The sequence below is a fragment of the Tupaia chinensis genome, unplaced genomic scaffold (genome assembly GCF_000334495.1).
Source record: "Tupaia chinensis unplaced genomic scaffold, TupChi_1.0 Scaffold141399_1, whole genome shotgun sequence".
NCBI classification, from domain to species: domain Eukaryota; kingdom Metazoa; phylum Chordata; class Mammalia; order Scandentia; family Tupaiidae; genus Tupaia; species Tupaia belangeri.
The window spans coordinates 206,478-218,174 of NW_006201261.1; the positions used below are offsets into that span (position 1 = coordinate 206,478).

At 47.0% G+C, this 11,697-nt stretch overlaps 1 protein-coding gene across 1 annotated transcript in view; it reads right to left on the reverse strand.

Moving 5' to 3' along the window:
• Nucleotides 1-160: 160 nt before the first annotated feature.
• LSS (lanosterol synthase) overlaps nucleotides 161-11,697 on the reverse strand; it is a 33,915-nt gene continuing 22,378 nt past the window's right edge. Inside the window, exons 17-23 of the mRNA XM_006163132.3 lie at nucleotides 11,678-11,697; nucleotides 11,102-11,207; nucleotides 4,441-4,506; nucleotides 3,869-3,949; nucleotides 2,778-2,948; nucleotides 1,650-1,728; nucleotides 161-1,006 (exon numbers count right to left, since the gene is read on the reverse strand). Of these exons, the coding sequence (XP_006163194.1) occupies nucleotides 875-1,006; nucleotides 1,650-1,728; nucleotides 2,778-2,948; nucleotides 3,869-3,949; nucleotides 4,441-4,506; nucleotides 11,102-11,207; nucleotides 11,678-11,697 (655 nt within the window). The 3' untranslated portion in view covers nucleotides 161-874. The remainder of the gene's footprint in view (nucleotides 1,007-1,649; nucleotides 1,729-2,777; nucleotides 2,949-3,868; nucleotides 3,950-4,440; nucleotides 4,507-11,101; nucleotides 11,208-11,677) is intronic.

Genomic DNA, 11,697 nt, shown 5'->3' on the forward strand with positions numbered 1-11,697 from the left:
TCAGTAGACCCTGCTGACCTCCTGGATATGCATACCCAGCCTGACTAGGCCCTGCAGGCAGGAGACAGGTGAGAGAAAGTGGAGGAACTATGGCTCTAGCCAAGCTATAGCCCCAAGATAGGGGTCCCAGAGGAAGTCAGTGATAGCGACCAGGTCACAAGAGCTGAGCAGGAGGAAGCCAAGTGGTAAAAGGCCCCATGAGCGCACTGACCTTACAATGAAGGTTTTGGGCAGCAGACCAACCCAACCGCATTCACTCTTGAGTTTCCATGTGTGTTTCTACCTTAACGAAGTGATGATAAGTTCTGGTGGTGGGGATGCTGTGCCCCACAGCTGACTCTGCCCTGAGTTCATGATACGGGGCAGAGTGGGAAGCCTCACTCAGCTCTCCCCACAACACTTGCCATCACATCCTTTAGCCCAACAGACAGAAGATGCAGGAGCAGCCAGCCAGAATGCACTCTGCCTAGATCTCTCAAGACAACACCAGGCAGGATGAGGTGTGGCCACACTCTTCTGGGACACTGCTGCTGGACAATACTCCCCAGCTTCACTCCCTTGGGTAGGATGTGTTCTAGGCCAGGCATGCTCTATGCCTGCTCATGGTCTGTCTCACTTTTTTCCTTACCAACAAGATGTTCTCAGAACTAAATCTACTCTGGAAATCAAGCATCTAAAACGATCAGCTCTACCCAATCCCTACAGAAGTGAAGAATGAGGGGGATAGAGCCCAAGACAGTGTCAAGGGGCATCCCACCACCTAGCCAAGATATCTGACCTCACCCAGAACTTGCAAGATGCCACTGCTCGGCAGCCCCACCAAACACCTGTTCCCACCACTGTCCACCTGCCAGCCTGGCAAGGGCTGTCCCCGTCAGGCGCAGCCAGCAAGGGCTCTCTCAGGGTACAAGCGAGAAAAGCGACCAAGGGCCCAGATGGGGAAGATGTTCCTGTAGTTCGTGTAGCTGATGGCACAGGACTTGTTGAAGACCCCGGAGATATTATCCTGAAAGAACAGAGAAATAACCCAGTTCCACCAGGTGTCTGAACGGTGAGCCTGGCTGTCAGGTTTGCCAGCTCATGAGTCACCTGAGAAAGCTAATAAAGCAAGAGTACAGGGAGCCCCAGGCAGATAGTCCTTCCACCTGTGCCAGCCATGGACTACCAGCCCAGCTCCTCACCTGCAGCAGACTCCACCTGCATCTCTAGCCCCTCTCGACTCCTTACTAGCAACAGACCCCTCTTGGGCCCTCAAACACATCAGCTTCCACCACTCCATATTCATTTGAAGGGAGGGAGGTAGTGTCCCTTTGCTCCTGTGCCCCCACCCCCTTGGGATTGGCAAAGGCTCCTCCTATACATCCAGCTTGGGTAGGGCCATGTGCATTGTGTAAGCCCAGGGTTTGCACTGGAGGGGTTTTCCTGGTTCTAAGAGAAGAACACTTTTGTGAGCCAGAGCTTCACTTGCTGACCCCAGGATCCACCAGGATTTCAGGGCCTGCCCTACTGCTGCTTCTTGCTGTAAGCCTGTGTATCTCAAACCCCTAAAAGCACCTCAAGGGACTTCAGGGCAGGATGGGGAAATGAAGACACTTATGCCAACTTCAAGTCACCACTGAGCCTATGCTCCTCATCCCCCAGAAGCTTACCTGGGGCCAGTCGCCATTGGGGAGCTGTTTCTCAAGTAGATACCTGATTCCTTTCTCCTGGGCTGCTATGTCAGGATGTCTGGGGGAAGAAAAGACAGTTTAGAACACACTGGTGTACACGATGCATAAACATTCATTCTTACCCTCCTGCAGCCTAGCACGGGGATGAAAACCTGGGGCACTGCAGTGATAATGGAAGACCCTACAGGCTCCTGCTAGGAATAGTCGGCACATAAAGGCCAAGTGGCACAACACGTTTCTTCCAGACCTGCCCAATGGCCTAAGCACAAGGTGCTAACCTCTTTTTCCCTAGAAGAGGAGGCCAAGCCTCACACCCAATGTTGCTGGTAGCCAGGGGTCTCTGGAGGCCACAGGAGCCCCAAGGGCTAATGCCTACTGGCTGGTAATCATGAGATTCCAGAAGGACTAAAGGCTCAGCAGGGCCCAGAGGATCGTTGACTATCCCAGACTCTGTGGCTATTGCTCACACCACCATGGCCCGGTTGTGAGGATTCCCCAGATGGCTGCAATTTGATAGTGCAGCATAACGTGGGGCGCAATATGTATGTCTATGTGTACATATGTATGCACCCATGTGTGCATATATCTGCTTGTACACACATCGTGTATGCATATACCTGTGTGTGTACATGTGCCTATGAGTATGCCTATGTGTGCTATCTGTCTACACATGCATCCATCTGTGTGCATGATCCTGTATGTGCATACAACTGTGTGTGCATGTACCTACATATGCATATGGCTCAGCACCTATGCTCTGATTCCTGAGGCAGCCGTCACTGCTACATGCCAGAAGCTCCTCCCCATCATGGCCTGCATCTCTCTTCCCCTGGGTCACTGCTTTCCTGGTTCCACCAATGCAGTGCCAGCCCCAGTGTGCCTACAAAGCAAGTCTCTCTGCAAGGCCACAGATAGGCCACCATACCCAGGAACCTGTCATGTGACTCCTGTAGGTCAATGTCCCCAGAGTGGTAGCTAAACAGGGGCCCCAATAACCCCAGGCCTCACCCTGGCCCATCCTGGCCCACCCTGGCCCTTACCACCTGCTCCCAAATGAGTGTCCCTCCTCAACCCATCTCAAGGCTCAGGTAAGTCCTGTCAGCCTACCTGACAGCCATCAGTCCCATCAGGGCCCAGCAAGTGTTATGGACCTGAGACTGGGCACTCTGCACATAACGCCGCTGTTCACAGGACTCAAAGTCCTCCCCCCAGCCTCCATCTGCCATCTGCCGGGACAGCAAGAAGTCACAGGCCTGAGAGACCTCTGCACAGGCAGTCCTACAGATAGAAAAGATGTCATCATGCCAGAAAAGGCCCTGAGCCTCTGGATTCCTACACTAGCAGGCCACAGGGATGGGTACTGGGGAGGAGCCTAGACATGGTCATCCGTCCCTCAAATGAGGGACATAGGCTATGACATAAACACTTGAACTCAGTTTCTGAAGTTGCAAAATGGAGACAGGTAAGTTTGGCCCAGAGTCATTGGGAAGATTAAGTGAAATGCTTGTAGCTAATTTCCTGCCATGACAGACCAAAAGTCAACAGTATCTGGGTGGCACTTGGAGACAGGCCTGGGATGTCTGTATTGTGCCTAGTGGAGCAGAGCACACCTACCCCAAACAACTTAGAGCTGGGCAAGGTGGTAGGGAAGACCTGGCATTGGCCTCCTTCCCTCTTTTGACCTGGCCCAGCAAAGGTCTTGGACTTGACCACTCCTATTAAAGGTAAGGGGCCAGGCCTTTGCAGGAAGGGGCCAGGGCCAAATGCCTAGACTTAGGGGGCTCTGGAGTCATGAGGCAATGCCTCAGCCAAGGCCCTTAAGCAAGAAATACTCTTATTTCACTGGGACTCATATATCTTCTGAAAAACTGATCTTTCCTCAGAGGTTAAAAATATCTAAAACACCTTGGACTTAACCACTCCTATTCAAGGTAAGGGGCCAGGCCTTTGCAGGAAGGTGGCCAGGGCCAAATGCCTAGACTCAGGGGGCTCTGGAGTCATGAGGCAATGCCTCAGCCAAGGCCCTTAAGCAAGAAATACTCTTATTTCACTGGGACTCATATATCTTCTGAAAAACTGATCTTTCCTCAGAGGTTAAAAATATCTAAAACACTCCCAAAATCAAACATCAAAGGAAAAAGCACCCATAGTGGTCATGCTGCAAGCCCCTCTGCAGTGGGTCAGGCAGCTGCACTTACCCATTCCAGTAACTCTGGCCCATGCAGGCAAACGCTTCCAAGCCAAACCAGGTGCCATAGGTGAAGCAAACCCCCCAGGAGCTGCAGAGGAGACAGAGACAGCCTCAGCCCTTGACCTACATTCTCAGTTTTTGTCAGTGTGTGAACATCAGGGCTCCGTGGGCTGCTAGAACATCCTCCAGCAGAAGGGGTTCCCAAACTGTGACTGTTTCCAAGAAACACATTCACAAATCCTTCAGCAAGCCAAGCAATAGGTCTCTTTAGCTCCATCTATTACACACTTAAGGACAGATTCAAATAGCCAGGAGGAGAAAAGGGAAGGGTCTTATCAGGCCATAGCAACTCCAATACACTCATCCCAGCTGCATTTAGCAATGCACTGAAGGACAACTGCCAAGACATAAGCCAGGTTCTCAAAAATGAACAAGGTCTACGGGAAATTGGCGGGTTGGTAGCTGACATCCAGAGACTTTTGGTGTGGCACACATACAACCAAACATTTTATGAACACAGTGTGCAGGGGTAGAAATCCACATCCCATAAATCTACACCCATGGGCAGTGTTCACTCACCCTTCCCAGGAGCCATCGGGCCTCTGCTTCTGCCGGCAGAACTCCAGGCCCTTCTCAAGGGTGTCCCTGGAACACAGAGGTCAGTTCATTTAACATTCCAGTAAAACAGCAATTTACCTGCCTCAATCCTACCTGCTCCATGATTTTAAAAGAATAAGCATAGTCTCTATTAGAAAATATGTGAAAGGGCCAGCTCTGTGGCCTAGTGGTTAAGGGAGCCAATTCCCACGTGACTAACCATGGATCAACTCCTGGCCCCAGTGGCTTGTTGTGCATGTGTTTGTGTATGTGTTCTTAATCTGACATGATGGAGAAATGAAGAAGAAACTGCAATGTAACCACGCCTCAGTGGGGAAGGTAGTGCTTTGTCCCTTTCTCCTTGTTTCTCTGGCAAACATACATGCACTTTGGCAATGAAAAAAATAAGAGAAAATAAGCAGTCCAAAGAGAAGACACAAGGGTCTAAAAAAAGAAGCAACTACAGGACATAGGAGGAGGAAAGCAAACCAGCAGAGCTCAAGAAACAAATGTGAGGGACCAGCAGTTGGCGTAATGGCTATGTCGCTGGACTTCCATGTAGTCAACCATGGTTCGAGTCCCGGACCCGGTGGCTTAAACTCACACCAGGCGCATGTGCGTGTGTGCCCAAGATCCCAAGAGGAGAATGGAGGAAAAGGCACTGTGGTGTGGCCATCCCCCTGGGGGTGATTTCTCGCTTTCTGTTTCTCTGTCTCTCTCTGTCTTTCTGACGAGCGCACGTGTTCTATAGCAAAAAAAAAACAAAAAACAAAAAACAAACAAAAAAAAGCTTTCCAAAAAAATAAGAAAAGAAACAAATGTGAGAGGAAAATAAAATCTTAGGGATGATGCTCATATTAGCAGAAGCAACAAACAGGATTATTATCACTAAAAACAACAGTGACACAAATTTGAATAAGTCATATAAAATGATCAAAATTTTTAAAATAGACAAAAGAGGATAGATTTAGAAAACAAAGGAAATCCATCTTAAATTAAACTGGTATTTCAAAGAACAACCAGTTCTCTGAAAAGGCATAAGCGTGAGCTTCTCAAGTGGCCTAGGACCCCTATACCTTCTGGTATCCAGACCTGGGTTATCCCATGGGGCCTGTAGCTGTTTCTAACCAGCAGATCACAGGAAAGTTGGTGCGACATCACTTCTGTGACTGTTACATGGGACGGTAACATCCTCTTGCCTGTTAATGTCCTCCCTTGCTGCTTTCAGGAAGCCCCATAGAGAGACTCACATAAAAAGAAACATGTGGTAGCTTCCAGTAGCAGACCCTACACCAGCCAGAGCTCAGACAGAACCCTTCCTTAGCCTGTCCTCAGATGGGATCCTAGTCCTGGCTGCTACTATGACCAAAGCCTGTGAGCCCCTAAAGCAGAGGACCCTGCCTCAATTATTCAACAACAAGTAATTGATACAAAGAATGAAGATGCGGATGAGTATCAGCGACAAGAAGTGAAAAATCTATAGACATAGAAGAAAATTAAGAGAAAATAAGAATGTTTTCATATTAGAAAACTTAGACAAAATGCACGATTACTAGGAAAATTGACTTAACAAAACTGCCTCAAGAAATAGCCTAAATAGTCTAAAACTACTGAAAATACAAGTTAAAAATGTAAACTTTTCCCAGAAAGAAAAATCTAGGCCCAAGTCTTATAAGTAAATTCCACTAAATTACCAATAATGTCCATTCAATGAAAGCTTGACATTGGAGGCGCAGAGATGAGTCTGGAGAACACCAGGTTAAGTGAAATAAGTCAGGCACAAAAAAAGAGAAGTCAGGGACCAGCAGTTAGCGTAATGGCTACATCGCTGGACTCCCACACAGTCAACCGTGGTTCGCGTCCCAGACCCGGTGGTTTAAAACTCACGCCAGGGGGAACCAGCAGTTAGCGTAATGGCTATGTCGCTGGACTCCCACGTAGTCGACCGCGGTTCGCGTCCCGGACCCGGTGGCTTAAAACTCAGGCCGGGCGCATGTGCGTGCGTGTCCAAGATCCCGAGAGGAGAATGGAGGAGAAGGGATTGCGGTGTGACCATCCCCCCTGGGGGGGTGATTTCTCGCTTTCTGTCTCTATGTCTCTCTCTATCTGGCAAGCGCACGTGCCCTACAGTGAAAATCTCTCCAAAAAAAAAAATTCACGCCAGGCACATGTGCGTGCGTGCCCAAGATCCCGAGAGGAGAATGGAGGAGAAGGAATTGCAGTGTGGCCATCCCCCCTGGGGGGTGATTTCTCATTTTCCGTCTCTCTCTCTCTGTCTGTCTGGAGAGCGCACGCACCCTATAGCAAAAACCTCTCCAAAAAAAAAGAGAGAGGTCACTGGTTTTCACTCATATATGGAAATTAAAAATGTGTCCTCAAGGAAGGAAAGGAAAGAATACAATAGTTTTTACCAGAAGTTGGGAAGTGTAGGAGAGAGGATAAGGAGATGTCAATGGATAAACATGAAACTACTGTTAGACAAAGGGAAAAGTTCTCATGTTCTATAGTGAAATAGGGTAACAGGTAACAATTTATGCGTATAAGAAAATAGCTAAAAGAGAGGATTTTTGAATTCTCAATAAAGATAAATGTTTGAGCTGATGAATATGTTTTTAAGCACTCTAATTTGATCATTATACATTGTATTCACACACTGAAAAGTCACATTGTACCCCACAAAAACATACAATTATTACATGTCAATTTAAAAAATAAATTCTTTTTTTTTTTTTTGAGAGGTTTTTTGCTATAGGGCACATGTGCTTACCAGACAGAAAGAGACAGAGAGACAGAAAGTGAGAAATCACCCCCCAGGGAGGATGTCCATGCCACAATCCCTTTTCCTCCATTCTCCTCTCGGGATTTTGGGGACGCACACACACGCCTGGCTTGAGTTTAAGTCACCGGGTCCAGGACTTGAACCACAGTTGACTACATGGGAGTCTAGTGACATAGCTATTACGCCAACTGCTGGTCCTTAAATTATTTCTTTAAAAAAAGCAAACATTCATTCTAATTTCATACAAACTCTTCTAGAGAACAGGAAGAGGAAGAAATTTCCCCTCCCCAAGTGTTCTAGGATCCAGACAAGGATGATATGGAAAAATAACCCTTTCTCTAAGACTGCATTACCCTGTATCAAAACCAGACACAAACTCTATGGGAAAGGAAAACTACAGACCAGTACTTTTCCTGGGTAGAGATATAAAAGTCCTCAACCGAATATTAACAAATCAAATCCAACGATGTATAGAAATGATATACCCCAAACAAATGGACTGCAGATCAAATAATATTTTATCAACTTCAATGTACAGACTTTACATAAAAGAATATACCTGCTAAGAAATATTGAAGTATTTAGTGGTTAAAGTATATCATATCTGCAACTTACTCTCAGATGGAAGATATACATGCAGGAGTATGGGAGGAAATACAATACAATGAACCAAATTTAGTAAACTGTTGGCAACTGAGGAATTTTAGTTAAAAGGATGTGAGTGGGAGGGCTCTTTAATATTGTGTAGCTTTCCTGAAAGTTTGAAATTAAGGGAGAATTTTAAGTTGGTGTAGTAAAAATGAAACATTCCATAAAATAGTGTTAGAGTAACTGGCATCCCCAAATTATATTTCAAAAACTCCCCAGGCAAATTAAAGTTTTTAATAAAACAAATTATATCAATATACATGACTGTTTAAAATGAAGAACTATGGAGCCAGCTGGTGGCATGGAGGTGGCTGACTGTGCTTCAAGTTCTGGACCTGGCAGCTCAAGAAACATGCCAAGTGTGTGTTCATGCATGCCCAGAATCTTGAGAGGAGAATCAGGGAGAGGAGACTGCAGTGTAGTCATCTCCTCTGGGAGGTGCTTTCTCATTTTCCCTCTCTTACTCTATTTCTGTCTCTCTTTGGCAAGTGCACATACCTGTAGCAAATCTAAAAAAAAAGTCTTGAACCTGGAGGCTTAAAAAACATGCTGGGTGGGACCAGCAAATGGCATCGCTGGATTCCCACATGGCCGACTGCAGTTCAAGTCCCAGACTCAGTCGCTCAAAACTCATGCCAGGTGCATGTGTTTGCAGGAGGAGAATGGAGGAGAAGAGACTGTGGCGTGGTCATCCCCCCTGGGTGGTGATTTCTCACTTTTCCTCTCACTGTATCTGTCTCTCTCTCTCTGGAGAGCATACATGCCCTAAGACAAAAATCTCTAAAAAGAAAAGAAAAACATACTGGTGTGCGTGTGCCCAAAAATACCAAGAGGATGGGACCAGCAGTTAGTATAATGGCTATGTTGCTGGACTTCCATGTAGTCGACCGCGGGTCTAGTCCTGGACCCTGGTGGCGTAAACTCACGCCAGGCACATGTGCGTGCGTACACAAGATCCCAAGAGGAGAATGGAGGAGAAGAGACTGTGGCGTGGTCATCCCCCCTGGGTGGCGATTTCTCACTTTTCCTCTCACTGTATCTGTCTCTCTCTCTCCCCAAGATCCCGAGAGGAGAATGAAGAAGTGATTGCAGCATGGCAAGCCCCCTGGTGGGTGACTTCTTAACTTTCCCTCTCTCTCTCCAGCAAGCACATGTGCCCATAGCAAAACTGGAAAAACAAAAGAAGAAAAAAACCTATGAAATCTGCACACCCTATAACTGTGCTCTATAACACAGCAAAGGTACTCCTAGGTACAGATCCACACGAAATGGGTACCTACATGCCCCAAAAGACAAGTATAACAATATTCACAGGGTAGTTCACAATAACCCTGACTGATTTTTCCAAGTATCAATGACTGGCAGATAGAAAACATGTGGTATCTGGATTTAATCAGTAGCAAAGAAAAAGATCAACTGCTGCCCCTAGCCACCAGACTCAACATCACAAATATACATCTGGAGAGAGGCTGGCAGGAGAGCCCACGCTAGGATCCCATTTGTATAAGCAGCAGGGATCTGCCATTGAGAAGGCAGGAGGGCAGCCCCTCGGAGACGGTAGGAGAGAGGCAGGGAGTGAGGGACATTACTCATACACACATGTCCACTTCATGATGGTCACGGAGCTATGCACAAATCTGCACTTTCCTGAATATCTGCTGTCCTTTCATAGAAAGGTTCCTTAAAAATCGCTGTTTAGGTGGGACCAGCAGTTAACACAATGGTTATGTTGCTGGACTCCCATGTAGTCGACCGTAATTCGCGTCCCAGACCCGGTGGCTTAAATCTCACGCCGGGCACATGTGCATGCATGCCCAAGATCCCAAGAGGAGAGTGGAGGAGAAGAGATTGCGGTGTGACCATCGCCTCTGGGGAGTGATTTCTCGCTTTCTGTCTCTCTGTCTCTATCTGTCTGGCAAGCGCACGCACCCTATAGCAAAAACCTCTCAAAAAAAAAAAAAATTGTTGCTTAGGGACCAGCAGGTGACACAGTGGTTAAGGGGCTGGACTCTTACATGGCTGACTACTACCATTCAAGTCCCAGACCCAGCAGCTTGAAAATCACACCAGGCACATGTGACTGCATGCCCAAGATCCCAAAAGGCAAATGGAGGAGAAGGGATTGAGGCTTTGCCATCTCCCTGTGGAGTAATTTCTCACTTTCCCCCTCTCTCTCCAGTAAGCAAACATGTTCTATAGCAAAAAAAAAAAAACAGTCATTTATTTGGACACAGGTGGAGTTTAGGTGTGCATCTTCTCTTTTTCTTCAATGTTATTAAAGATATAAAAATTGGTCATTTCTGAGCAGTGCGGAACAGAGTGGCCAATGACTTACAGAGCAACATACATAAGTTTTATTGCGACTACTGTGATATATACCCCACCCACGATTCTCAACTGCATTTCAACAAAGGAAGATTCCTCCTACTCCATTCTCTGCTCCTCCTCCTATAGGGTCAATGATCCCACTTCCCCCCAGTCTCTCAGGGCCGCATCACCCTGGCATGATGCCAGCACGCCACATAGGAGGCCCTCCCATGATGCCAATGATGGGCCTTTCTCCTCCTGGGATGATGTCAGTAGGACCTGTTCCTGGAATGAGGCCACCCATGGGAGGACACTGCCCTAGGACACTGATGCCTGGGCCTGCAATGATGAGACCTTCTGTCCACCCCACGATGGTGCCCACTCGGTCAGGAATGACTCAGCCTGACAGATAAGGAATAGAGGGAGGCTTCTTTATGTCAATTTTATATTAACTTGTTCTACTTCACCAAAAGATCATAGTGCTGTGACTCTGGGTGTTTTCTAACAGCATCTCAAGGTACTTTCTCCCCCTTCCTATTAAAAAAAATTAAAAACGAGAGTAGTTTTGGAGGAGAAGAAGTGGAACAAAAAAGTACAGTTTTCATTTGTATTGTGAGATGTGAAAATAAAATTGTCAACTGTTTTAGTTAAACATATATATATATGTATATGTATATGTATGCATATATATGTGTGTGTGTGTGTGTGTGTGTGTATATATATATATAATCAACTTTATATATATATATATATACATATATATAAATTAACCAATTTTTGTAATTAAATACACACATTTAAAGCACTTAGGCACATAACTGGACTCAGAAACCTCTGAAATCTCTCTGTAAATGAGTTCTATTGCACAGCTGCTTTTCTGAGATGGGCTGCAGGCTGAGGCTTCCCTACCTGATCTCCATTGCCCTGTGGTCTGGGAACTGCCTGTGGAAGAGCTTCAGTGCCTGCATCACAGCCGAGGTACACTCTACATACGTGTAGTCGATCATGATGTCCCCTGGAAAAGGGGGAGATGAAATAAGGCATGTCAGCTCCGCCCTGGCCGCCAAGGCCTGCAAATCAACCAAACATGAAGAGTGGCCACAGTAACAACTGGGCTTGGCTAACCCAGAAGCAGGAGGCACAGCAGAGAGAGGAGCGACACCCCAAAGTCTACATCCGACAGGCAGAGGAAACAGATGAACAGGCCAGAAGGGAGGATGCAGGACGCACTAGGAAGCTAACCAGGAGAACAGGATCTGTCCCTGCCAGGTCAGAGCCACTGGAGACACACAGACAGGTCTCCACTGATACCCCCTGCAGGACAAACAGCAGCTACCACAGAACGTAAGCCCTACAGACAGAGCAGGAGCTCACTAAGTCTCCAGCCTATCCCACCATGAGCACAGGACATGCTAGGGGTCAGGGAGGGATCTGGCTCAGTACCAAGCAAGGGGAAAAGCACCCGCCACTGATAACCCTGTTTACCAAAGACTTCTGAAGGGTTC